Here is a 26,264-nt window from a genome sequence, read left to right as displayed (position 1 = left end):
GGAGGTTGGACTGTTACAGCTGATCTGAGGTAAGACGCACATGTCAATCAACTATGGTGGGAGCGGCCTCTGTGGGTGTGACGCCACAACGACAGGCATCTGAGAATGGCTCGATTTGAAAAAGGGGATATTATTTTTAGATTAATTAAAAACCACTGCATGGATTTTTACCATTACAGGGTAGATTTGTACATACACTGCCAACACACATTAATGTTCAAACAACATGTAAAAGTGAACGTAGCATCCGATGACCCCTTTAAAGCATTAAAAAAGTGAAAAGTCTAATTGCAGAAATGTATGAACTGAGCTTTTAACTCTGCTTTTCAGTTTAGGAAGCAACTCCAGCACGCGCACTGAAGCGCGTGCGCGCATCGTGGAGCGCTTCGGTGATTTTAACGGGACAGTTCGGTTCCTGTAGAGGCGCGTCGCGTTGCGCGGCCGGTGTGCGGCAAGTATTGACGCGCTTATATTGTTTGAGAGATTGTGTAAACGCTGCTGTTCCATGGGAGGAGCCTGAAGTGATACAATCTGATGTGAACGTAAATATGCGCGTTAAATAAGGACAGAAACAGCAGCGGAGGGACGCGAGCGGGTTGGTGTCTTCAGTTCTTTCATTCGTGTTGTTTTGTACATGTGTTTACCTGCGGTTATTGATGAATCCACTTCCTCTCTTCAGTGTCACTAACAGGAAAGTGTCTGAAAGTGGCAGCGTTTGAAACCACGGTAATTCTGTGGTATTTTCTCAAGAACTTTAGAGTCGCATGTGAAGCATGTAAATGCTGCTTTATATATTGTACAGTATAATGAGACAACAATGAGATGCTTATTTGTATTCAACGTTGATGGAGCAACAACAAAAACACGTCTGACAGAAGTCTATTGATTAAAAAACATTTTGCCCCACAATTAATACAGTATAGTACAGCTCATATACTCAACTATATATAAAGGCATGTGAAAAAGTTAGGACACCCTATTGAATTTCATGGTGTATCAGGACATAATAAAAAATTATCTGGTTCTTGGAAAATAAATCTTCAGATAAACATCATCACATGACATATCACACAGTGTCATTATTTATTTAACAAAAATACAGCCAAGAGGCAAAGGCCATGTGTGACAAAGTTAGGACGCCCTATAATTCAACTGCCTGTAGATCCACTTTTAGCAGCAATAACTTAAAGCATTTATTTTCTGTGTGACCTTATCAGTCTCTCACATTTGAGCCACTCTTCTTTTTAAAGTTGCTCCAGTTTATTGAGGTTTGTGGGCATTTGCGTATGCACAGCTCTCACCACAGCATTTGAGTCAGGATGAGCTCTGGACTTTGACTGGGCTATTGTCCTGTTGCATGACCCAATTTTGGCCCAACTTTAGATGTCGGATCCCCTTGCATTTGACTGTAGAATACTTTGATGTGCAGAGGAGTTCATGGCCAGCTCAATGACTGTGAGGTGCCCTGTGGCTACAAAACAAGCCCAAAATGATCAGCCCTCCTCCAGCATGCTTGTCTTTGGGTATGAGGTGTTTGTGCTAATACGCTCTTTAGGTTTTCACCAAACTTGCACTGGCGCTGTGCATTATGGCCAAACATTTCCACTTCAGTCTCGTCTGTTATAGGTCATTATTCTAAAAGACTTGTGTTTTGTTCAGATGCAACTTTGCAGACCTAAACTGTGCTGCAATGTTTTTTTTTTAGATAGAAGAGGCTTCTGCCAAGCCTTCCAAACATGCCATTTTTGTCCCATATTTTTCTAATGATATTGTCATGAACTTTATCATTTAACATGTGAACTGAGGCCTGTAGAGTCTGAGGTGTAGTTCTTGGGTTGTCTCCCATTTCTCTAAGCTTTACACAGTCTGATCTTGGGGTGAATTTTCTGTTTTAAATGTCTCCCACTTGTGTATAAACTTCAAATTGTTTGGAAATGGCCATATTACTCTTCTCAGATTGATGGCGGCAACAATTGCTTCTCTAAGATGATTGCTGATGTCTTACCTCCTTGGCATTGTGTTAACACACACTTGAAGGCTCCAGACCAGCAAACTGCCAAAGCTTATGCTTTTATAGAGGCGCTCAGACTTGCCGATGATCAGTTAATCAAAGGTGTTTGATTAGCAGTGCTTGACTGTTATTTACTCTCTCAATTCCAATGTCCTAACTTTGTCACACATTTATTTTTTTGTTCAGTAAATAATGACACGGTGCAATTTGTCATGTGTTTTTGTTCATCTGAGGTACTTTTTAATGCGTCTACATTTAAATATTTAAAGAAAGTGATCTTTTGAGTGTCTTTTCAATGGATCAGTTGATCCAGTTCACATAATTGACTCCGATTCATTCACAATTTGTGCTGTTCTATGTAAATCCCAGACTCGACAAACTATTAGCTAATTACAGCAAGATAAAGACATTAAATTTGATCTGTTTTGGCCTCTTTTGTAAGCTGATTTTTTCTAAAGCAATGCAGTAGTAATGTAAATTCAGTCATAACTGCATCTACATTTGTAGAAATGATTCATTCATTTTTTTGTTTAGCTTCAACTGCAATAAACATCTGAATCTGCACTTATGTTTTAACATGTGCATCTTGTTTTTCTTTCTGATTTTATTAATTTCCCTCCTCCTCTTGCGCTCTTAAAGCTGTCATGTAGTAAAAACACCTTCAGGAGTGTTTTATGGAGTCTGATAATAAACTGAGTGAAAATCTGATGAAATGTAGGCAGCCGGTTGAACACAAACTCATTTTCTCTCTCTCTCTCTCTCCAGGATGCCGTTGGTCTTCAAACTTCTCTGCCTCTGCGTTTTAAAGATGGGCGTCTTCTCTGCGTCTGTCACTCAAGCCAGCGTCCAATCAGGTGAGAGTCGAGTCTGACTGAGCGGCTGTGATTGGTCGGCCTGTGGCCAGTGAAGGATGAATCCTACAGAAATAGTGCTGAATGATAGTGTAAATGTTTATGGGGCTGATGGAAATGAATGTTTTTCAGCTCATTTTTAGGCTTTGGTTATCTACAGATGTTTTTTTTTTTTTTTTTTTTATGCATATTTTGACAGTCACAAAATAGTTTTTTTGCATAGTTTTTTGCATTTTATGGACTCTATTTTTAATCCATAAAATGCAAAAAAGCAATATTTTCAAATAATTAAAATAGTTAAAATAATTTATTTCTTTTGTTGTTAACTGTTTATTGAATTTTCTTCTGATAACAGTAATATAAAACAAAAAGCAACTGTGCAAATTTAGAACCCACCCCATAATAATTTCTTTTTTTATATATTTTTCATTTTTTTTACTTTTATTTATTATAATTTTTTAATATATATTTTTACTTTTTTTTTTAATAAATAGTTTTAATATATTTTTTATTTAAGATCTAGTAATGTTAGTACATAAAATAAAATTTCAGTTAGTTGCCATCTAATTGAATATCTAATATCTATATTGTAAAATATCTATATTTTACCTTATTTCAACTATATATCAATTACTGAAAATGGTTTTTAATCATTTTGGTTTTAGTTAGGGTTTAGTAATTTTGTTGATTTAATTTTTGCATTTTTTTTTTGTAATTTAATTTATATATATATAATATTTCTAAATAGATTTAGTATATTTTTATTTAAGACTGAATAATTTTAGTACTTAAAATTAAATTTCAGTTAGTTGCCAAGGCCGCATTTCTAAATTTCACTGTAAATTTTGACTACATTCCTAAATTTTGCTGTAATTAAAAAAATTACAGCAATTTTTTTTAATTACAGCAAAATTCTGTATTTTTTTTTTTTTTAATTTTAGTATATTCGTTCCGACATCAGCATTTAAACATTTCAGTTTTTTTATTTCATTTATTTTATTATATGTTATTATATGTATGTATTATATTTTTTATACGTTTATTGTTTATTTTTATTCATTTATTTATTAATTTTGTTATTATAATATTTGCAGTTTACTTTGCTTTAGTAAATTTGTAATGTGCCTTTGTCATTTTGATCAGTTTTTTTTTTTACATAATTATGCTAATTATTTATATTATATAAATATGTTATAATAATTTTTTAATTAGATTTCAGTTAACTGGCAACAGTTATAATATAGTTATCTAAAATTAAAACCTTAAAAATTACTTTAAAATAAACTGTGACTAAAATAAAATATGTAAAAACCTTGCATGTTTAATTTCATTTAGTTTAACCTGATATTCTATACTAAGTAAAACTAAAGCAGGTGTGTTTGTAATGATGTTTGTGCGTTTCAGATGTTCAGTGTTATGACTGGGGCGTGTGGAGCGAGGGTTCGGTGCGGGTGTATGACGGGGAGGTGGCGTATCTCTACTGTCCGCTCTTCTCTCATCCCACGCTCTACAGCTACAGTCAGACGCAGAACAGCAGTTTGTCTCTGCTGTGGTACCGACACACACGCACACACGAGCTGGAGCAGCCCATCAACCTCAAACTACACACACTGCACAAAGACCGCGAGTACCTGTGGATACAACCGGCCACGACGCAGGACGCCGGACTCTACATCTGCATGCTCCGGTAAACACACACACACACACACACACACACACACTATATACATACTAGAGATGTGCACAGCTACATATTCAGAACTTACTAGTTGGTGGGTTATCTGATTGGTTAAACAACTAGTCTTATGGAAGCTGAAATGGAAGTGAACACATTATGGAAGTAAAATGAGTTGGTGAATGCTGTTCAGTGCTGGTAGAACATCATGATAACTAATTCCTGCAACCCATAATATATTTATAAAATCAGATTTCAATGGCAGTTTGTACTTGTAACCTTCAAAAGCAGCAGTGATATATGTGAATTGTTTGTATAATATGTCAAAGTGATAAATGTTACAAAAATGTAATGGTTACATGTATGTATATGTAATATAAAACAATATATTAATGTAATATAATATAATTATCTAAATGTAAATGTGTAACCAAATCATGCAGGTTATTTCATCATGTTAGGTTAGGAAATAAACAAATAAATAAAATAAATACATACATAAGTAAATAAGTAAGTAAGTATTATAGTTTTATTTTTATAATTTTTAAAATGTATAATTTTTATTTATTTATTTAAAAATATTTTATTTCGGTATAAATATAAACATGTAACCAAATCATGAATATAATATAATATAATATATATAAATAGATATTATTTGGATCTAAATACAAATGTAAACCAATTAATGCAGGTTATGTCATCATGTTAGGGTTATAACATATAGAATAGAATAGAATAGAATAGAATAGAATAGAATAGAATAGAAAAATAAATAAACACCCTTTGGATCTTAATAGAAATGTGTAACCAAATCATGCAAGTAATTTCATCATGTTAGGAATAGGTTCGGAAAAAATAAAATAAAATAAAAATACATATTATTTGGATGTTAAGATGCAGTCAAATCATTCAAGTAAATTCATCATGTTAGGTTTAAGTTAGGATATAAATAAAATAAAATGAAATGAAATGAAATAAAAATACATATTATTTGCATAAAATATAATCAAATTGTGCAAGTAATTGCATCATTTTACGTTTATGTTAGGATATAAATAAAATAAAATAAAATAAAATAAAATAAAATAAAATAAAATAAAATAAAAATACATATTACTTGGATGTTGAGATGTAATCAAATTGTGAATGTAGTTCCATCATGTTAGGTTTAAGTTAGGATATAAATTAATAAAATAAAATAAAATAAAAATAATTTGGATGTTAAGATGTAATCAAATCATGCAAGTAATTCCATCATTTTGAGAATAGGTTAGGAAAAATAAAATAAAATAAAATAAAATAAATTAAATTAAGTTAAATTAATAAATAAAATAAAAATACATATTATTTGGATGTTGAGATGTAATTAAATTGTGCAAGTAGTTCCATCATGTTAGATTTAAATTAGGATATAAATAAAAAAATAAAATAAAATAAAATTAAATAAAATAAAAATACATATTTGGAGGGTAAAATGTAATCATATTGTGCAAGGTTTAATTTTGGATATAAATGTTTCAAATCAACTATAATAAAATATTTATTAAGGAAAATAAATATTATTTTATCTAAATGGAAATGTGTAACAAAATCATGCAGATTATTTCATCATGTTTAATATAATATAATATAATATAATATAATATAATATTTGGATCTAAATATAAACATGGAACCAAGTCATGCTGATTATTTCAACATGTTAGGGTTAGCTTAGGATATAAATGCATATTATATAGACCTAAACATAAACCAATCGTGCAGGTTATTTCATGTTGTTTTGTGTGTGTGTGTGTGTGTGTGGCAGCAACATTTCGTCGTGTGTGAAGATCGGTGTGCAGCTGGAGGTCGTTCAGAAGGACGGCGAGTGTGACAAGAACGCTCAACCTCACCTGAACCTGACTATACCGTTTCTGAGCAAACAAACCCTCTCCTGTCCAGACCTGAACAAACTCACGCTGCCCAACAGCACACACACCGTCAGATGGTACCACGTGAGTCCGTCCGTCTGTGTGTTTGTGTGTGAGAATAAACATCTGAGACTATCCTAATTGAATATGATACTGAGAACTCATCCAACCGAAGCAAATGAATTTCTTAATCTCCAGAGTCGCACGGCTAATGAACTGAGAAAACGTGAACTCAAACAATCAGCATTATTCGTTTTAAAGGTTATATGTGGGCAAAGCTATCAATATGCAAATCAGCACGGGCAATTTGTCTGTTTAAAGAGTCGTGACAATGCAAGAAATGACCTGTGTGTGAAGAAAGATGCATTATCAATACTAGTGCTCTACTAAACAACTAAATAACCTAAACTTGTCTAAAATGCATGACTGTTTATAGTTGAGATAAACAACTGCTATTAGAATGAATGGGAGAAAGTGGACGACCATATATGGCAACTATAGTAAAATAAGCCACGCCTACCAAATAAATAAGCCAATCAGCGGTCGGCAAAGTCACTACCTGGTGTTTACATGAAACTTCCACACAGTCTTGTGTGTGCATCATGCGCATTGGCTGTTTTTTAATGTTATTTTAGAGTAAGAAACAACATTTATGATACATTTCATGCCAGATTTTTAGTGCTGGCAAATAAAAGCAGCACTGCAGACGTGTGCATTCAGCTTAAAATTCATCGTGCCCTGATCAAACTAGAAATCTATATTTCTTGCGCAGCTTTTTAAAGGTCATTTTAGTCAAATGTCAGTGTTTTGAGTGCATTTTCATGGTGCAGTATGTGCTGTTGCTTGTAGTAATAACAATTACGGCACATTTGGAAACATTAATTTAGCATTTTTGTGAGTTTTGCAAATAATTCCATCATATTAGGAATAGGTTATAAAATTAAATTAAATTAAATTAAAATAAAATACATATTATTTGGATGTTAAGATGTAATCAAATCATGCAACTAATTCCATTATGTTAGGAATAGGTTAAAAAATTTAATTAAAATAAAATAAAATAAAATAAAATAAAATAAAATACATAATATTTGGATGGTAAGATGTAATTAAATCATGCAGCTAATTCCACCATGTTAGGAACAGGAAATAAAATAAAATAAAATAAAATAAAATAAAATAAAATAAAATAAAATAAAATAAAATAAAATAAAATAAAATACATATTATTTGGATGTTAATCGATCTTTCTGCAGTATACATCAGTGAACGTCTCCACATTGCAGGAGACACAGCGACGCTGTCCTGTCGTGTGCATCTGCCTCACCTGTTCAACGAAAAGCAGGACGTCTGGTGGACCATCGACAACAAAACCGTGGAGCAACTCGCCGACACGCGATTCAGCTCACCTGAGGCCACGTACGGATGTGTTTTTGTGTTTCTCACTCCTTCGGTTTGTCTCTATCTCTGTTTAACTGATTCGTGTGTGTGTGTGTGTGTAGGCTTGTGAGAAATGATTACGGTGACGAGATCAAAGAACGAGTCCTGTATGTGAAGGATTTTTCAGCTGACGACCTGCAGAGGGAGTTTAACTGCTCTGTCAGAAACAGCCGCGGGTTCAACACCAGCAGAGCCGTACTCGAAACCGAACGTAATTACACATGATAACACACACATGCATATATATTAAGCTGTAACTTATTTTTGTGATTTAAAGCTGAATTTTGAGCATCATTACTCCAGTCTTCAGTGTCACATGTATTTTCGGAAATCATTTTAATATGCTGATTTGCTGCTCAAGAAACATTTATGATTAACATTTATGATGTTGAAAACAGTTGTGCTGCACAATATTTTTGTGGAAACTGTGATGCATTTATTTTTCAAGATTCTTAGATGAATAGAAAATAGAATTTATTTGAAATATAAAATCTTTTGCAACATTATAAATGTCTTTACAGTCACTTTTGATCAATTTAATGGATCCTTACTGAATAAACTAATAAAAAGTATTAATTTGCTTTAAAAAAATCTTACTAAACCCACACTTTTTAGCAGTAGCATATATAGGCAGCTATGTAATTTGTAAAAAAAAAAATAAAATAAGATACCTTTTATGAAGGAAAAATAGTACAAAATCCTAAATCTTAAATAAAACCAACTAAGTCTTTGAAAATAAAGTTAAAAAAAAAATTAACTTTACTGTCACTTTTAACTCTTTCCCCGTCAGCGTTTTTAAAAAAAAGTTGCCAGCCACCGCCAGCATTTTTGGTGATTTTCACCTAAATTTGACGGCCCTCAGAATATTGTATGCTATGAATATTGAACATATATATCAAAATAAAGATACAAGCCTCTGCTTTTCAACAAAAAAAATGCCATCTTCATGTGTTCATGTTTTATCATCATTTGAATGCAGATAGGTTTCATCAGAAATATAACATTTTGGACAAAAAACTGAGAAAAATGCATTTTATCAAAGCATTTTCAAGCAAAATACATTCAGATGTCATATTCTTATACCTGTAAATAATTATATGAATAATTGAAATTGCATTCAACAAACAGACACACACACACACACACATATAAATATATAAATGCATATTTACATATATATATATATATATATATATATATATATATATATATGTGTATGTACACACACACACACACACAGATATACGTTTAAGTATGTATATATAAATATACATACAACACACACACGTACACGCATACATACATATATAGATAACACACACACATGTATACAATCATACATACATATACATATCCAAATCGGCCTATCTACGACACTACTATAAGTTTCAGTGTCTATAAAGGCATCTCCCTCACTGACTACTTTGACCTGATCAGATTCAAAATGGTTAAAATATGAGTGATCGGAGGTCTGTTTAGATGTATACCTCTTCATTATTATATGTGATATGATCTACATTTTCTCTGATTCTTCCATTGATGCAGATCGTCTTGTATTCGCACCTGGAAGACCCCGAAGTCCCGTAACTCATTCGGGGAATGCGCCAGGGCTTTCTCTACCGTAATACACCTAGAACACGGATTGCCGTAAAAACTCGTCAGTGGCGAGGAAGTGTTGTCTCTTAATTGCAAGATATCTCGTCGATGGCGGGGAAAGAGTTAATCAATTTAACGCATCTGTAATGCATTTTATTCAGCTTTCATCCTTTCAAAACCAAAAATTTTAGACTGTATTAACTTACTTTCACCAAAACTTCAAAATGAAAGACTTTCTATAATTGCTATATTTTTCTATTATTGTTAGAAATATATTGCATAATTTTTTTTATTTATTTGTGAATGTGCCTAAATATCATATTTTTTCATTTAGTACTGCCCTTCAGAGGCTACAGAAGATACTTGCATGTTTCCCAGAAAACAAAATAAGTTGAATTCAAAATTTTTTTTTTAAAACTTCAGCATCAAAAAGAAGCATCAGTGAGCGTTTTAACCTTCTGTAATAGTTGCATATGAGTCCCTCAGTTGTCCTTAGTGTGAAAAGATGAATCTCAAAATCATGCAGTCATTGTCGGAAAGGGTTCAAACACACAAAAATGCTGGAAAACCAAAGAATTTTTGGGACCTGAAGGATTTTTCTGAAAAACAGCAGGCAGTTTAACTGTTCAGGACAAACAAGGGACTCATGAACAACTATCACTAAACAAAAAAACACAGCTGTAGATTATGCAGGTAACAACACAGTATTAAGAATCAAGTGTATGTAAACTGTTGAATGGGTCACTTTTGTGTACTATATGTAAACATCTTTTACGTTAAATATCTTATTCAGGTCAGTACTAAATAACCAATAACATGCATTTTGTATGATCCCTCTTATTTTGGTAAAATAATTAACATTTTGCAGATTCTGCAAGGGGGGTGTAAACTTTCGACTTCAGCTGTATGTTTATTTTAGACCCCATATGCACATATGTTTATTTTGGCAGCAAATGTTGATCAGAATTTTAGTAACTTTATTTAATTAGTCTTTGTTGAACAGATGTCAATTATGCACTTGGCAAATGCTTTTATAAATGACCGAATGCATAAAGCATACAGCATGTGTTTCTTGAATCCATATCATGCTTTACCAGTTAAGATAAAGAGACACAAGCAGCTAAATTTGACCTGTGAATTATGTGTTTAATAAGTATTCTGTGTCTATGCGTGCATATAATCTTGTGTTTGTGTGTGTGTGTTTATAGCGTACATCCCGACTCTAGAGCTGGGCTGTGGTTTAGGAGTGACGCTGGCACTGATGTTGATGATGTTTGTCATCTATCACGTGTTCTGGCTCGAGCTGCTGCTGCTCTATCGCTCCTGGTTCGGCTCAGATGAGAGATACACAGGTGAAAACAAACACACATTTTCACTGACCCTGAAGGCATATATATGACGCGCTGTTTTGTGGCTAGTTGAACATTTACTGGCCTTAAATATGTCTTAATTTGAAGCTTATACAATGCAATAATGCAGGCATCCAATTTTACAGTAGCAGTATTGTGTAGCATCACTACTAACTGTGTGATCAGCTATTTTCATTTCTAGTAGCAAGCTAGTTTTTCCCAGCAGGCAGCCGTCAGTGTAGCGTGAGCAAACCCTACATCACTGTTGTTTACCTCACACTGCGCAGTCGCTTTTACAGCCGAGTGAACAGCAGTGATAATCAGACTCCGCTCCTCTCTCTCATATCTAACGTTAAAGTTGGATTCACCGCACTGAGTCAAGAGATTCATTTGCGCAGAAGCCCCTCATTGAAAATGCTTCTGTTTATCACTATGATTTCGTGTTTAGTTTAATATGTTTCAAATGTTACATTTAAATTAATATGTTTCAAATGTTACATTTAAAGGGGTGAAAAAAGATAAAAAAAAAAAAGATAAAAAAGATCTACAAAGTTACAAATCTCAAAGTGCATCAACCCAGCCCAATAGATAGCTTCACTTATAACGCGAGTGTTTTTTTTTAAATGCATAAATTTGTACTAGAATAGGCTAGGCTAATCAGTGATGATGTTCTTTGATAATGTTAGGCTGCTTTTAGCCTCATGCTGGAGCTGGTTTCGGGCAATGAAACTAAGTATGTAAATAATTAAATACATTAGCACGATAATATCATGTATTGGCGATCTCACAGGCTGACGACAGGACCCAACACTACTGTAGCGTATTATTTACTCACCCTCCATACATCCTTCCTTCTTTCAGACAAATGCAATCTGAGTTATATTAAAATTTATCCTGGCACTCCCAAGCTTTAGAAAGGCATAGACGGGTGTTTCTCCTCATCAGTCCAAAACAAGTCCAATAATATGCATCCATCCATAATAAAAAGTGTTTCACACAGCTCCAGGGGATTAATAAAGGCTTCCTGTAGTGAATCCATGTGTTTTTGTAGGAAAAACGTAAGAATCACTTTAATCTAGCTTGCGCTAACAGTTGTACACAGAACGTGCTTCTTTGATAAGGGCCGTGGCAGTACTGAAACACTGTCTAAGCTGTTCTTCAAACGCAACGCAGTGGGACAGCTAACCAATCACAACACGTACTGTTTTTCGGAAGGCGGGCCTTCATTAAACCTGGAACTAATCGAGCCTTACAGTCATGTGAAAAAGTTAGGACACCCTATTGTATTCCATGGTTTTCCATATCAGGACATCATTAAAACAAAACTGGTCCTTGGCTGGTCAAAAAAACAATGAGGCACAGTTTAGGTCTGCAAAGTTACATCTGAACAAAACACAAGTCTTCTAGAATAATGTCCTTTGAACAGACGAGACAGAAGTGGAGATGTTTGGTAAAGCACAGCGCCAAGTTTGGTAAAAACCTAAAGAGCATATCAGCACAAACACCTCATACCAAAAGACAAGCATGCTGGAGGAGGGCTGATCATTTTGGGCTGGTTTTGTAGCCATAGGACCTGGGCACCTCACAGTCAATGAGTTGAACTCCTCTGTATATCAAAGTATTGTAGAGTCAAATGCGAAGGCATTTGTCCGACATCTAATGTTAGGCCAAAATTGGGTCTTGCAACAGGACAATGATCCCAAGCACACCAGCAAATCTACAACAGAATGGCTGAAAAGAACAGAATCAAGGTGTTGCAATACACCAGTCAAAGTCCAGAGCTCATACTGACTCAAATGCTGTGGTGAGAGCTGTGCATAAGCAAATGCCCACAAACCTCAATAAACTGGAAAAGAAGAGTGGTCCAGATTCCTCCAGAACGATGTGAGAGATTGATAAAGTCACAGAAAATGAATGTCTCATAGGGTGAGACAGTTGACTCATAGGGTGTCCTAACTTTGTCACACATGGCCTTTGCCTCTTGGCTGTATTTTTCTTAAATAAATAATGACACTGTGTGATATGTCATGTGATGATGTTTATCTGAGGATTTATTTTCCAAATTTTAAGACCTGCCAAGGACCAGATAATTTTTTATTATGTCCTGATACAGAAAACCATGAAATTCAATAGGGTGTCCGAACTTTTTCACATGACTGTATGTGCCAGGCTGGTAGACATGTATTGTAATAATGTAAATTATGTTAAAATTAATGCGTTTTTTTAACCACCAAGCAAGAAAGCATGTTCTAGTACACCCCCAAAACAAAATCAACACCTTGAAAAAGAGCATAATAGGACCCCTTTAAATGTAACATTTAATGCCATCAACCTGATTGTTTCTGTGACAGATCCGTGTTATTTTAGTATTACTGAAGTACTATTGTAGCTTTTTATTGATATTTTGAATGAATATATTTGTGTTTCTCACATTAATTTTAAAGCTTTAGTAATTTCTCTTTTTTAGTTTTTTAGTTAGTGTTTTTTCTATATATGTGATGCGATCTGGGGAAACCCGTCGGATGTCGCACTGGGATGTTTTCAGGAAATTCGGAAAATACGTCGAATGTCTTTTTTTTATGTCAAAATTGGGTTTTCATTAAATTATTATTCTGTAAAATCTTGTCTATCATCTCTGAAAATATCTCGGCGAAATTCACTTGTTTAGTGCAGAAAAATAGCCATTTATTGCAGCAAGCAGAAATGACTTTCCACAAAAACAGTTAACGTATCAAAATAAACCATGTAACATATTTAGTAAAGGCGTATCAATTCACATTCTCCGCCAGTCTTGTGTAAACTACGGCATGCAAAGTTTTTTTTATTTAATTATTTTTTTAATATCGTGAGATGGCGGAGCGCAACATTGCCGTCTAAAGTACTGCAGCTGCTCACTTAACCGATCTTACTCGTCTCAGTCTGCTCAATCTTGGTGATATCAGTGCCCTAAACCATGTTATAACGGACTATTTCACATCCAGAGATGAAGGATCGGATGATGAAGTTACTAAAGAGGAGGAGTCCGATGACAGTCTGTTTTAAGCACAGTGCGTGAACAATTAGGACGGCTGCATTATTCGTGCTATCTAAACATAAAATGGGTGATCAAAAGTTTGGAGACTATGCACATGATAAACAACGGAAAACAGACAGTCTGTCTGTATAATGATCCAGTATAGTGCTCCTGACTTGACAGACAGCTCTCGTTAAACCCGTAAAGTGACAGTCATCTCACTTTCAAGCCGTTTTTTCAAAATTCCATTCCTGAAAATCGTCGCTATCAGCAAAACTAAGATAGCCATAACTTTGGACCAAAAAAAAAAACGTTTTGGAAAGGGCTTAAACCCAGCTTTCATATGGTATCGAAACCTAAAAAGGAAAAATTTCACCATGTGTTGGGTTTTCCTAGATCGCATTACATATATATATTTGTCTATATATTATGTGTGTATACTTTTGTTTTGAATGTCAGCTATTAGTATGAATAACTTGTAACCAGTAACTCTACTAGGGGTATTTACTGACAAAGATCAAAGTGAAGTTTGTGTAGTGACTGATCTCTGTCTGTGTCTGCAGATGATAAGCAGTATGACGTGTACATCTCGTACGCTCGCAACACAGAGGAGGAGGAGTTTGTTCTGTCCACGCTGCGTAGAGTCCTGGAGACTGAGTTTGGATACTCCGTCTGCATCTTCGACCGGGACAGTCTTCCTGGAGGAAGTGAGTATTGCGTGAGACTCCAGACATACTGTAGGGGTTCACAAACAAAGCAGCTTAATTCACTGTAAACAAGCTGCAAGTTCATTGTGCATTTAGGAATGTGTACGTTTACTTTGTTTACATTCATATTTGCATAATTAACTACTTTTTGTGTCCAGAGGTTTACAGTATTTCACCAGTATTCCGCCAAAATAATAGCTTAAGGATGTAAATTTTTTAAAAATTTGAAAGTGTTTTTAAATTTGAAAATTTAAAATGTTACATTTAAATGTTTAAAAGTGAACATTTTCCAACATAAATATTAGTATTATAACTAATATACTGTAAAAAATAAGTTTTTATGGTTAAACTTGTACTAAGTTAAACTAAAATCAAAGTAAATTAAATAAAAAAGTAAAATAAATAAAAGTAAAATAAATAAAAACTAACTAAACAAAATGGCAAGCACGACTAACAACTAACTGTAAAAATAAAGTAAAAACAGAACGAAAATAAAATGTAAGTCAAAATATTAACAAAAACTATGGTAGTATATCAGTACTAAAATAACACTTCTACAGTCTAAATAAAACATTTTTAAAAGGTTAAATATTTTGTCTGTTTGTTTGGATGTCATGTGACTGATCTTAAAATATGTCAGTGCCCTTGCTTTGTCTCAAGATGCACACCAGCAATGACTTTTTCTAAGCGCGTTTATAAATTGAATTATGGCCTAATCCTGACTAAAATTTGCAGAAATACAATATAATATAAATATTAGCTGAAAAACAGAAATTAGATATAAAACTAAAACTGAAATAAATTAAAATAAATAAATTAATTAAATAATAAATTAAATAACCAAAATTATATAAAAACTAAAATTGAACTAATTCTAAATAGCAGTATAAAAAATATATAAAATGACAGGAATAGAAAAAAAACCCTGAAGTAAACCAAATTAAACCTAAATGGTCATAATATTAATAAAACAATAAAATAACATGACAAAAAACCCTGAAAACAGGTAAACCTAAATAGTAGTATAAAAAATAAATAAAATGACAGGATTGAAATACAAACTAAAACTGAAATAAACTAAATTAAACCTAAATGGTCATGTTTAAACACAACAAAATAACATGACAAAAAACCTAAAACTGAACTATAAATAAATAAATAAATAGCACACATAATAATATTTAAAAAAAAAAAAAACTAATGAAAATGGCAAAAGCACATAACAAAATGACAAAATTAAACTAAAATTAAAACTTAAGATGTCAAAGTAAAAGCTAAACAAAATAAAAAGACAAAAATGAAATAAACCAAAACTGAAATAAATTAAATGTAAATTATAATATTGAAAAAAAAAATGTATTTTCAAAAAGTTTACCCTTATGACTGGTAAAAAAAAAAGGCCATACAAATTCACAAAAATATAAATTAAAATTAAAATGAAACTAAAAATAAAACATCATTCTAAATATTACTAAAAACTCTAATTATATATAAATAATACCAAAATAACTCTAGTAAATGTTGAAACTGTTTGATGATGTGTGAGTGAGTGTATTAACATATATCTGTGTGTAGCGATAACAGACGACACGCTGAGGTTTGTGGGTCAGAGCCGCAGGCTGGTGGTTGTTGTGAGTCCGTGCAGCGCTGTGCACGGGACCCAGGCTCTGCTCGAGCTGCAGGCCGGACTGACCAGCATGCTGCACGGCGGCAACCTCAGGGTGGTTCTGATACAGTTCAAACCGGTCCAGAGGAAGAACTGGGTCAAAGAGCTGCGGCAAGCCCGCCTGGCGCTGACGCTCATACGTTGGAAGGGCGAGAAATCGGCCCCTCTGTCCTCACGCTTCTGGAAACAGCTGCAGCTCGAGCTTCCCTTGAGAAGAAACACGCAACACACACACAAGAAAACAAAGCTACCGGATATCACACAACACACACCCGACACACACACGCAAAACACACATCAGGCAGAAGAGAAACTCATCGATCCTTATTCTACAAGTGTGTTGTAGACAAAATCAGCTTACATCTACTCAATCACTGGTGCCTACATAGTCACATTTTATTTGTGTAGCGCTTTTCACAATATGCATAATTTCAAAGCAGCTTTGCAGAAAAAAGATTTTCAATTTAAGTTTCAATTTAAGTTTTGGGTGTGTGGTTTTGTCATTTATATATATATATATATATATATATATATATATATGTGACCTTGGACCACAAAACCAGTCTTATGTTGCACAGGTATATTTGTAGCAATAGCCAAAAATACATTGGATTGGTCAAATGTATAGATTTTTCTTTTATGCCAAAAATCATGTTCCATGAAGATATTTTCCCACCGTAAATATACCAAAGCTTAATTTTTGATTGGTAACATGCATTGCTATGAACTTCATTTAGACAACTAAAAGGTGATTTTCTCAGTATTTTGATTTTTTTGCACCACCAGATTCCAGATTTTCAAATAGTTGTATCTCTGACAAATATTGTCATATCCTAACAAACCAAAAAAGCTTATTTATCCAGCTTTCTGATTATGTAAAAATCTCAATTTTGAGAAATTTACACTTATGACTGGTTTTGTGGTCCAGGGTCACATATATATATATATATATACACACACACTGGTGCTCTAAAGTTTGGGATCAGTAAGACTTTTTGTTTTTTAAATAAGTCTGTTATATTCAGTGGCATTTAGTAATATTTAGAATTGTATTTTTATACATTTTTAGTTTTCATTTAAGTTTTGGGTGCGTGGTTTTGTCATTTATATTTATATTTATATAAATATATATATATATATATATATATATATATATACACACATAAACATATACATATACATACACCGGTGCTCTAAAGTTTGGGATCAGTAAGACTTGTAATGTTTTTTTTAAAGAAACTCTTCTGCTCATCAAGGCTGCATTTATTTGATCAAAAATACAGAAAAAAACAATAAAATTGCAAAATGTTTTTACAATATAAAATAATGCTTTTTATTTGAATACACTTTAAAATAGAATTTATTCCTGTGATGTAAAGCTGAATTTTCATCAGCTGTTACTCCAGTCTTAACTGTCACATGATCCTTCAGAAATCCTTCTAATATGCTGCTTAATTATTATTATTATTATTATTTTGGAACCTGTGATTCTTTTTTTCAGGATTCTTTGATTAATCAAAGGTTAAAACTAACAGCATTTATTTAAAATAGTTGGGTTTTCTAACAATATACACTACTGATCAAACGTTTGCGGTCAGTGCTTTTTTGAAAAGATTTTTTCAATAAATGCTGTTCTTTTTAACTTGCAAGAATCTTGAAAAAAATAATAACAGGTTTGAAAAAAATATTTGGCAGCACAACTGTTTCCAACATTGATAATTCTAATAATAAATCAGCATATTAGAATGATTTCTGAAGGATCATGTGACACTTAAGACTGGAGTAACAGCTGATGAAAATTGAGCTTTACATCACAGGAATAAATTATATTTTAAAGTATATTAAAATAAAAAACATTATTTTATATTGTAATAACATTTTGCAATTATGTTTTTTTTCAGTTTTTTTTTGTTAAAATAAATGCAGCCTTGATGAGCAGAAGAGACTTCTTTAAAAACATTACAAATCTTACTGATCCCAAACTTTTGAGTGGCAGTGTGTGTGTATATATATACATATTTAAATATATATTTATTTATTTTTATTTCAATTTTAGCACTTTGTATTATATTCCGTTAGTTGCCATATCTAATTTTCGTTTAAGTTAATTACATTATTATGTTTTCATTGGGGATTCCTGGTGTTAATTTGGTGTTTTTATACTATTATTATACTATTAGCTTTTATATTTTCAATTTCTTGTCTAATATTTAGATTTATATTTTATTTCAGTACTGGGGATTCCCAAAAGTGTTTCGTCAGTCAAACTCCTTTGAGCTAAAATGTTTACTTTAATAATTAAACAACGCATTTGCATATTTACCGTTCTCTGACATCCGTTAACGATCACGACACATAGGTAGTCACATAAAATGAATATATGTTTTGCTTGTTGTAATTTTGATGGTTTTTATTTTGAAATTGCTTCATTGAATTTTTTTTGTAGTGATTTAGTAGCTTTTTATCAACTCTCAAACCTCCTGTAGTTCACTCAGAAACCCACAAGGGGACGTGAAACTCTGCTGTAATGTGTCTGGATGATAGTGCATCACCATTATAGTTTTATATGCATAGTGTCTGACACCTGAAATACTGCGTTATATAGCAGGATTTTGGACAATGTTGTTTTGCAGAGACTTAAATTAGAAAATGCTTCACTGATAACGAATGGCAGTAGTTGCTGATGAAGGGTCAGTTCAGATCAGAGGTGTGAAGTGTGTTGCTGAACATCAGCCACAAGGGGGCAGAATCCTACTGCAAATCATCCTGGTCATATTTTGGATGAGTTTATGGGACGGCAAAGGTTTCATTCCCTCTTTCATGTTCCATAACTTCACACCATTTTCATTTAACTGCATTTGATTCTCTGTATGTTTATTTTGATGTTGCTGTTGTCATTCATCACTGTGTTCATCTTAAATGACCATGTCATATCCAGTATGTTCTGTGATCACATATTTAAACTGTTTTGATAAATAAAACTTTCTTTTTGCATTTACATCAGTTTCATTGGTTCATTTCTCACGTCCAGATAATTTCATACTGACGCCGATCATCCCGTGACGGCATCTGACGTCTGTGCTCATAATTTACGCTCATGATCGTGGATGATGAAATATGTATTACGTGTTTCCCTTCAGCCATCGGTGAATGGAGGAAGTGGAAAAACCTCAAGCACATGCTGTCCTGCTCCAATGAATCTGGTTTTGCATGCATTTCTCAATTTGAGGTCTGGAGAGGCCAGATCAGCTCAATTCTGAATCCCTGGAAAGAAAAACCCCACAAACATTTAAATATATTGCAACAGTGAACTGCGCACACGTTTTTCCAACGGCAATTCAGAAAGTTCTTAAAACAATCAGTTTTGGGATGAATTACATCATTGGATTCAAAGCAATAAAAACATGCATTTCATTTAATGCATTTAAGTTAATTATATAATCAATCATTCTTTTTTTTGTTTGTCTTTTATCTTGTAATGCATGGAAACAGATTTGGAGAAATATATCATTCCATCACTTGCTCACCAGTGGATCCTCTGCACTAAATGGGTGCCGTCAAAATGAGCTGATAAAAACATCCAAAAGCTGTGTGCTTAAGTCCATCATTAAGACGCTTTTAACTTCAAACCATTGCTTCTGGCTAAAATACGAGTCTATAATCTATAATAACGCTTCCGACAGTGAAAAGTGGTCTGGTCTGAATCAGGAGAGAAATCTGTGCAGATCAAATAAGCCAAAGCAGTACTAAACAAATATGTGACAACAGGAAATGGACTTTTTCACTGGAGGAAGCCTTATGATGGATTATGGGCTTGTATTTTAGCTTGTAGCAATGGTTTGAACTTAAAAATGCATTAGTGGTGGATTTCTTTCTTACAAACATGCAGCTTTTGGCATCACAAGCTCTTAATCAATGGATCAAGTGGATTATTGTGATGTTTAATTTTGATTTATTTATATTTGTTGACTAATTGGTTAATTTCAAAAAACATGTTTCTGGCAAAGTTGACAATGTGTTGGGACAATGATCAACCCCAAACAAAAAACTTTACATAATGTATATTTGTGAGCAAAAGAGTGTTAAAACATGATGTACACTGGCATTCAAAAGTTCGGGGTTGGTAAGATTTTACTCACCAAAGCTGTGTTTATATCTGATTAAAAACACTAAAAATTATGCAATATTATTACAATTCAAAATAGCTACTTTATATGTGAATATGTTAAAATGTAATTTATTCCTGTGATCAAAGCTGAATTTTCAGCATCATTACTCCAGTCTTCAGTGTCACATGATCCTTCAGAAATCATTCTAATATGCTGATTTGCTGCTCAACAAACATTTCTGATTATTATCATTGTTGAAAACAGTTGTGCTGCCCAATATTTTTGTGGAAACTGAGATACATTTTATTCTTTGATGAATAGAAAGCTCAAAAGAACAGCATTTATTTGAAATAGAAATCTTATGTAAAATTATAAATGCCTTTACTGCTACTTTTGAGTAATTTAAAGCATTCTTGATAAATAGTGTTAAAGGGGTCGTCAGATGCCAATTTTCCACAGGTTGATATGATTCTTTAATAAAAAGTCCATAACATACTTTAGTTAAAATTTCTCTTTTTACCTGTTTCGGTGCATGTTCCTTTAAATGCTAATGAGCGCTGCTCACCCCACCCCTCTCTTCCATGGGGTGATCAGCTGTTCTCTGAGACTAGAAACATGCTAGCAACTTGCTAATTGTGTTAGAAACATGCTAGCGACATGGTAATCATGCTAGAAACATGCTAGCGAATTGCTAATCATGCTAGAAACATGCTAGCGAATTGCTAATCATGCTAGAAACATGCTAGCAACTTGCTAATCATGCTAGGAACATGCTAGTGACATGCTAATCGTGCTAGAAACATGCTAGCAACTTGCTAATTGTGCTAGAAACATGCTAGCAACTTTGCTAATCATGCCAGAAACATGTTAGCAGCTTTGCTAATCATGCTAGAAATATGCTAGCAACTCGCTAATCATGCCAGAAACATTCTAGCCACATGCTAATCATGCTAGAAACATGCTAGGAACTTGCTAATCATGTTAACAACTTGTTAATCATGCTAGAAACATGCTAGCAACTTACTAATCATGTTAGAAACATGCTAGTAACTTGCTAACCATGTTAGCAACATGTTACCATGTTAGCAACATGCTAGTAACATTCTAATCATGTTAGCAACATGCTAATCATGCTAATAACTTGTTAATCATGATAGAAACATGCTAGCAACGTGCTAGTAACATGCTAATCATGCTAACAACATGCTATTACCTTAGTAATCATGCTAACAATATGCTAGTAACTTGCTAATCATAGTAACAGCATGCAAATCATGTTAGTAACATGTTAATCATGCTAGAAACATGTTAACAACAAGCTAGTAACATGTTAGCCATGTTAAAAACATGCTAATCAGGCTAGAAACATGCTAATAACTTGCTACACATGCTAACAACATTCTAGTAACTTGCAAATTATGCTAACAACATTGTAATCAGCCTATAAAACTACAAGCAATAAACTAATTGCTGACAATGTGACAGATTGAACAGTGACAATGAACAGATGAACCGGATCAATTGAGTGAATCATTTACACTGGAGTAGCTTTGATTAATTCAAACTCATGACTTCATTCATTCATTTCAAGTGATTAGCACAAAACAGATCAAATTAAAAGAGATGTGCATTTTCAAATTTCGACATTGTTTGTAATGATTTTATGAGGGCAATAGTGATAGGTGAAATGGAGTTTTTTGAAACTCCAAATCAGTTAAACCATTGCATCACAGAATGATTCACTGTTTCGAAGCACTCCGATCAGAATGCGAATCATTTGATTCAGATGGGCACTTTGAATCGCATGTTACGATTTAGATCGGGACTTCGGAGCGTGAATCATTTCATTCAGATCGGGACATTGGTGCGGGTTTGCGAATCATTTGATTCAGTTCGGGACTTCGGATCGCGGATTGCATCAGTTTCATTGGTTCATTTCTCACGTCCAGATAATTTCATACTGACGCCGATCATCCCGTGACGGCATCTGACGTCTGTGCTCATAATTTACGCTCATGATCGTGGATGATGAAATATGTATTACGTGTTTCCCTTCAGCCATCGGTGAATGGAGGAAGTGGAAAAACCTCAAGCACATGCTGTCCTGCTCCAGTGAATCTGGTTTTGCATGCATTTCTCAGTTTGAGGTCTGGAGAGGCCAGATCAGCTCAATTCTGAATCCCTGGAAAGAAAAACCCCACAAACATTTAAATATATTGCAACAGTGAACTGCGCACACGTTTTTCCAACGGCAATTCAGAAAGTTCTTAAAACAATCAGTTTTGGGATGAATTACATCATTGGATTCAAAGCAATAAAAACATGCATTTCATTTAATGCATTTAAGTTAATTATATAATCAATCTTTTTTTTTTTGTTTCTTTGTCTTTTATCTTCTAATGCATGGAAACAGATTTGGAGAAATATATCATTCCATCACTTGCTCACCAGTGGATCCTCTGCACTAAATGGGTGCCGTCAAAATGAGCTGATAAAAACATCCAAAAGCTGTGTGCTTAAGTCCATCATTAAGACGCTTTTAACTTCAAACCATTGCTTCTGTTTAAAATATGAGTCTAGAATCTATAATAATGCTTCCGACAGTGAAAAAGTGGTCTGGTCTGAATCAGGAGAGAAATCTGCACAGATCAAATAAGCCAAATATGTGACAACAGGAAATGGACTTTTTTTTTACTGGAGAAAGCATATGGACTAGTATTTTAGCTGGAAGCAATGGTTTGAACTTAAAAATGCCTTAGTGGTGGATTTCTTTCTTGCAAACATGCAGCTTTTGGCATCACAAGCTCTTAATCAGTGGACTGTAATCAAGTGGATTATTGTGATGTTTAATTTTAATTTTATTTTTATTTGTTGACTGATTGGTTAATTTCAAAAAACATGTTTCTGGCAAAGCTGAACAACAATGTGTTGGGACAATGATCAACCCAAAACAAAGAACTTTACATAGTGTATATTTGTGAGCAAAAGAGTGTTAAAAAATGATGTACACTGGCATTCAAACGTTTGGGGTTGGTAAGATTTTACTCACCAAAGCTGTGTTTATATCTGATTAAAAAGATTAAAAATTATGCAATATTATTACAATTCAAAATAGCTACTTTATATGTGAATATGTTAAAATGTAATTTATTCCTGTGATCAAAGCTGAATTTTCAGCATCATTACTCCAGTCTTCAGTGTCACATGATCATTCAGAAATCATTCTAATATGCTGATTTGCTGCTCAACAAACATTTCTGATTATTATCATTGTTGAAAACAGTTGTGCTGCCCAATATTTTTGTGGAAACTGAGATACATTTTATTCTTTGATGAATAGAAAGTTAAAAAAAAAACAGCATTTATTTGAAATAGAAATCTTATGTAACATTACAAATGCCTTTACTACTTTTGAGTAACTTAAAGCATTCTTTATGAATAGTGTTAAAGGGGTCATCAGATGCCAATTTTCCACAGGTTGATATGATTCTTTAGGGTTTTAATAAAAAGTCCATAACATACTTTATTTAAAATTTCTTTTTACCTGTTCTGGTGCATGTTCCTTTAAATGCTAATGAGCTCTGCTCACCCCGCCCCTCTCTTCCATGGGGTGATGAGCTGTTCTCTGAGAGACTGTAAACTTTAGCCACAAAACAAAATACGCTTAGGAACCATTCTTGTCTACCCCTGCTCAAATCAAAACAATGTTTGACAGCTCACTCAGGGCGGGTCTGTGCATTAACTGCCATGTCAATCAATAATCGTGGGAGGGGCCTGTTCACATACTTAAGTTCAAACAAATGTAAAAGTGAATGTTGCATCCAGTGACCCCTTTAAGTGCCGCTCTTGAAGCAGATGTTCAGTCAGGTGTAATCAGCACATGCTGTGTGTTTGTGTTTTTCTCTCTCTCAGACCTAATGGAGTCGGTTCTCAAGTGTATGCAGGCGTGTCGGCGACTGTTGGTGGTTTTGAGTTCGGACTGTTTATGTGAGAAGAGCATCAGTCTGCTGGAGTGTCGTCTTTGTTTGTACCTGCATCACACTTCGCGAGCGCCCATCATCACGGTGAGACGGCGCGCTCTCAGCGCCCCCTGCGGTGACATCGCAGAACTGCGCAACAACTCGACTTCCATCCGCTGGCACGGCGCACGCTCAGAGCGAAAGAACTCTCGCTTCTGGAAGCTTCTGCGACTTGCGCTGCCTCTGCGACCACTCGCTCTCGGGAAAAGACTCATCGATAGCACTTCCTCCCATTCGGACCTGGCATCGGTGGCCACGCGCTATACGCAAGCGCAGACCATCTCACTCAGTCGACGTAGCAAAGGGGGGCGGGACGGAATGAGGCAAGTGGGCGTACGTGACAGAAGTGGGCGGAGCTGTGAGCAAAAGGGGCGGGGCTGTGCAATCTGCGTGAGTTTTCAGGAAAGTCGTCGAATTTGGGGCGGAGTTATCGCTACTCAGTGGAGCACACACCTACATCAGCCTGTAGCCAATGGAACGATACCTCACGCCACGCACAACTCCAACAGTGAACCTGGAAACGACCCCGGCACTGAGCTCTGCCCCTGTGAACCAATCAACAACAACCAGCCCAATGAACTACAAACCACACACTGTTGACGCACACTGCTGGACTAACCAGCGAATATTATGAATGAAACGTGTAAATCACAATAACTTCAGGTAATATGTAAATACTGACTGAATTCAATAAACTACTGTATATAAAGTCAGGCTGACCTTTGACCTGAGAGTAATGAGTTTTATTTTCACTGGCATATTGCATACTGCACAGTACAGTATATACTGCATACTGCATGCTTTTTTAAAAAAATAGCATGCAATGCAGTATGCAACTAATGTTTCAAGCAGTAGTGTGTTGCATTGCATTACAGTATTGCACGCATTGACTTCTGGTTGCTTGTATTGTGCCTATTATATTTCTGCAGACATTTTGAATACTTCATACATACTTTGTATACTATTAAAAAGGGATGATATGCTGTTCTGAACATAAAAGTGGCATATGCTTCAGTTCATTTACATCTAATGAATTAAAATAATTGTCTAAGCTTAGATTATTAAACATCAGATATGACAAATAAAAAAGAAAACACTAATAATAATAAAGTCCCTCTTATTTAAAAAGAGGGTTTTTATGATAAAAGTACTTGAAATACTTTGACGTTTTGTAATTTAAGGCCTGGAAAACGCTGGAGAATAGCAATATTCCTTAAGAGGTATTTGAAAAGTGCTTGAATTATTATTATATAACACAGTGTATTTATAAAGTGTTGAATTTTTGCAATAAGCATGTATCTTTTTATACAAAAAACATGCAATTCAAAAAACATCATGCTTTAGCTTATTTTCAGTGACAATGTTGTGTAAATATGGCTGAAGACCTGAAAAGAAAGAACAGATGAACCAGATCAAATGAGTGAATCATTTACATGATTTAAACCATTTAAAGGGGTCATCGGATGCAAAGTTCAATTTTTACATGTTGTTTAAACATTAATGTGTGTTGGTAGTGTATGTACAAATCTACAAATCTACCCTATATTGATAAAAATTCATGCAGTGGTTTTTAATTAATCTGTAAAGATAATATCCCCTTTTTCAAATCGAGTCATTCTCAGATGCCTGTCCCTCGATAGTTGATTGACATGAGCGTCTTACCTCAGACCCGCCCTAAATCAGCTGTAACAGTCCGACCTCCATTGTTTCGATGCTGGAGCAGGGATGTAAGTTAGACAAGAATATCTCTGATTGAGCAATTGAGGTGTTGTGTTGCTGGATGTAATAATGAACATAGTGGTCGTCATTTACTCCCGACATCTGAGCCACTGAAGATCCAGTGGATTATGTTTGTTTGTTAAGGGAATACACCTCCCGATCTACATAAATGCACCTATGATCGCGAAAATCATTC

At 34.2% G+C, this 26,264-nt stretch overlaps 1 protein-coding gene across 1 annotated transcript; it reads left to right on the top strand.

Annotated features, from left to right (window-relative positions):
• The first annotated feature begins 379 nt into the window (after nucleotides 1-379).
• Nucleotides 380-25,022, top strand: LOC127176949 (interleukin-1 receptor accessory protein). The gene is made up of 9 exons (XM_051128795.1): nucleotides 380-595; nucleotides 2,777-2,865; nucleotides 4,267-4,549; nucleotides 6,348-6,583; nucleotides 7,737-7,869; nucleotides 7,953-8,101; nucleotides 10,695-10,838; nucleotides 14,412-14,555; nucleotides 24,243-25,022. Exons 2-9 carry the CDS (start codon nucleotides 2,778-2,780, stop codon nucleotides 24,947-24,949), a joined length of 1,884 nt encoding a protein of 627 aa, XP_050984752.1. The 5' UTR covers nucleotides 380-595; nucleotide 2,777; the 3' UTR covers nucleotides 24,950-25,022.
• The last annotated feature ends 1,242 nt before the right edge of the window (nucleotides 25,023-26,264 follow it).

This window comes from Labeo rohita, chromosome 15 (genome assembly GCF_022985175.1).
Source record: "Labeo rohita strain BAU-BD-2019 chromosome 15, IGBB_LRoh.1.0, whole genome shotgun sequence".
NCBI classification, from domain to species: Eukaryota; Metazoa; Chordata; class Actinopteri; order Cypriniformes; family Cyprinidae; genus Labeo; species Labeo rohita.
Note: the sequence above shows the minus strand (reverse complement) of the source record. Positions and strands in the feature narration are given on the sequence as shown.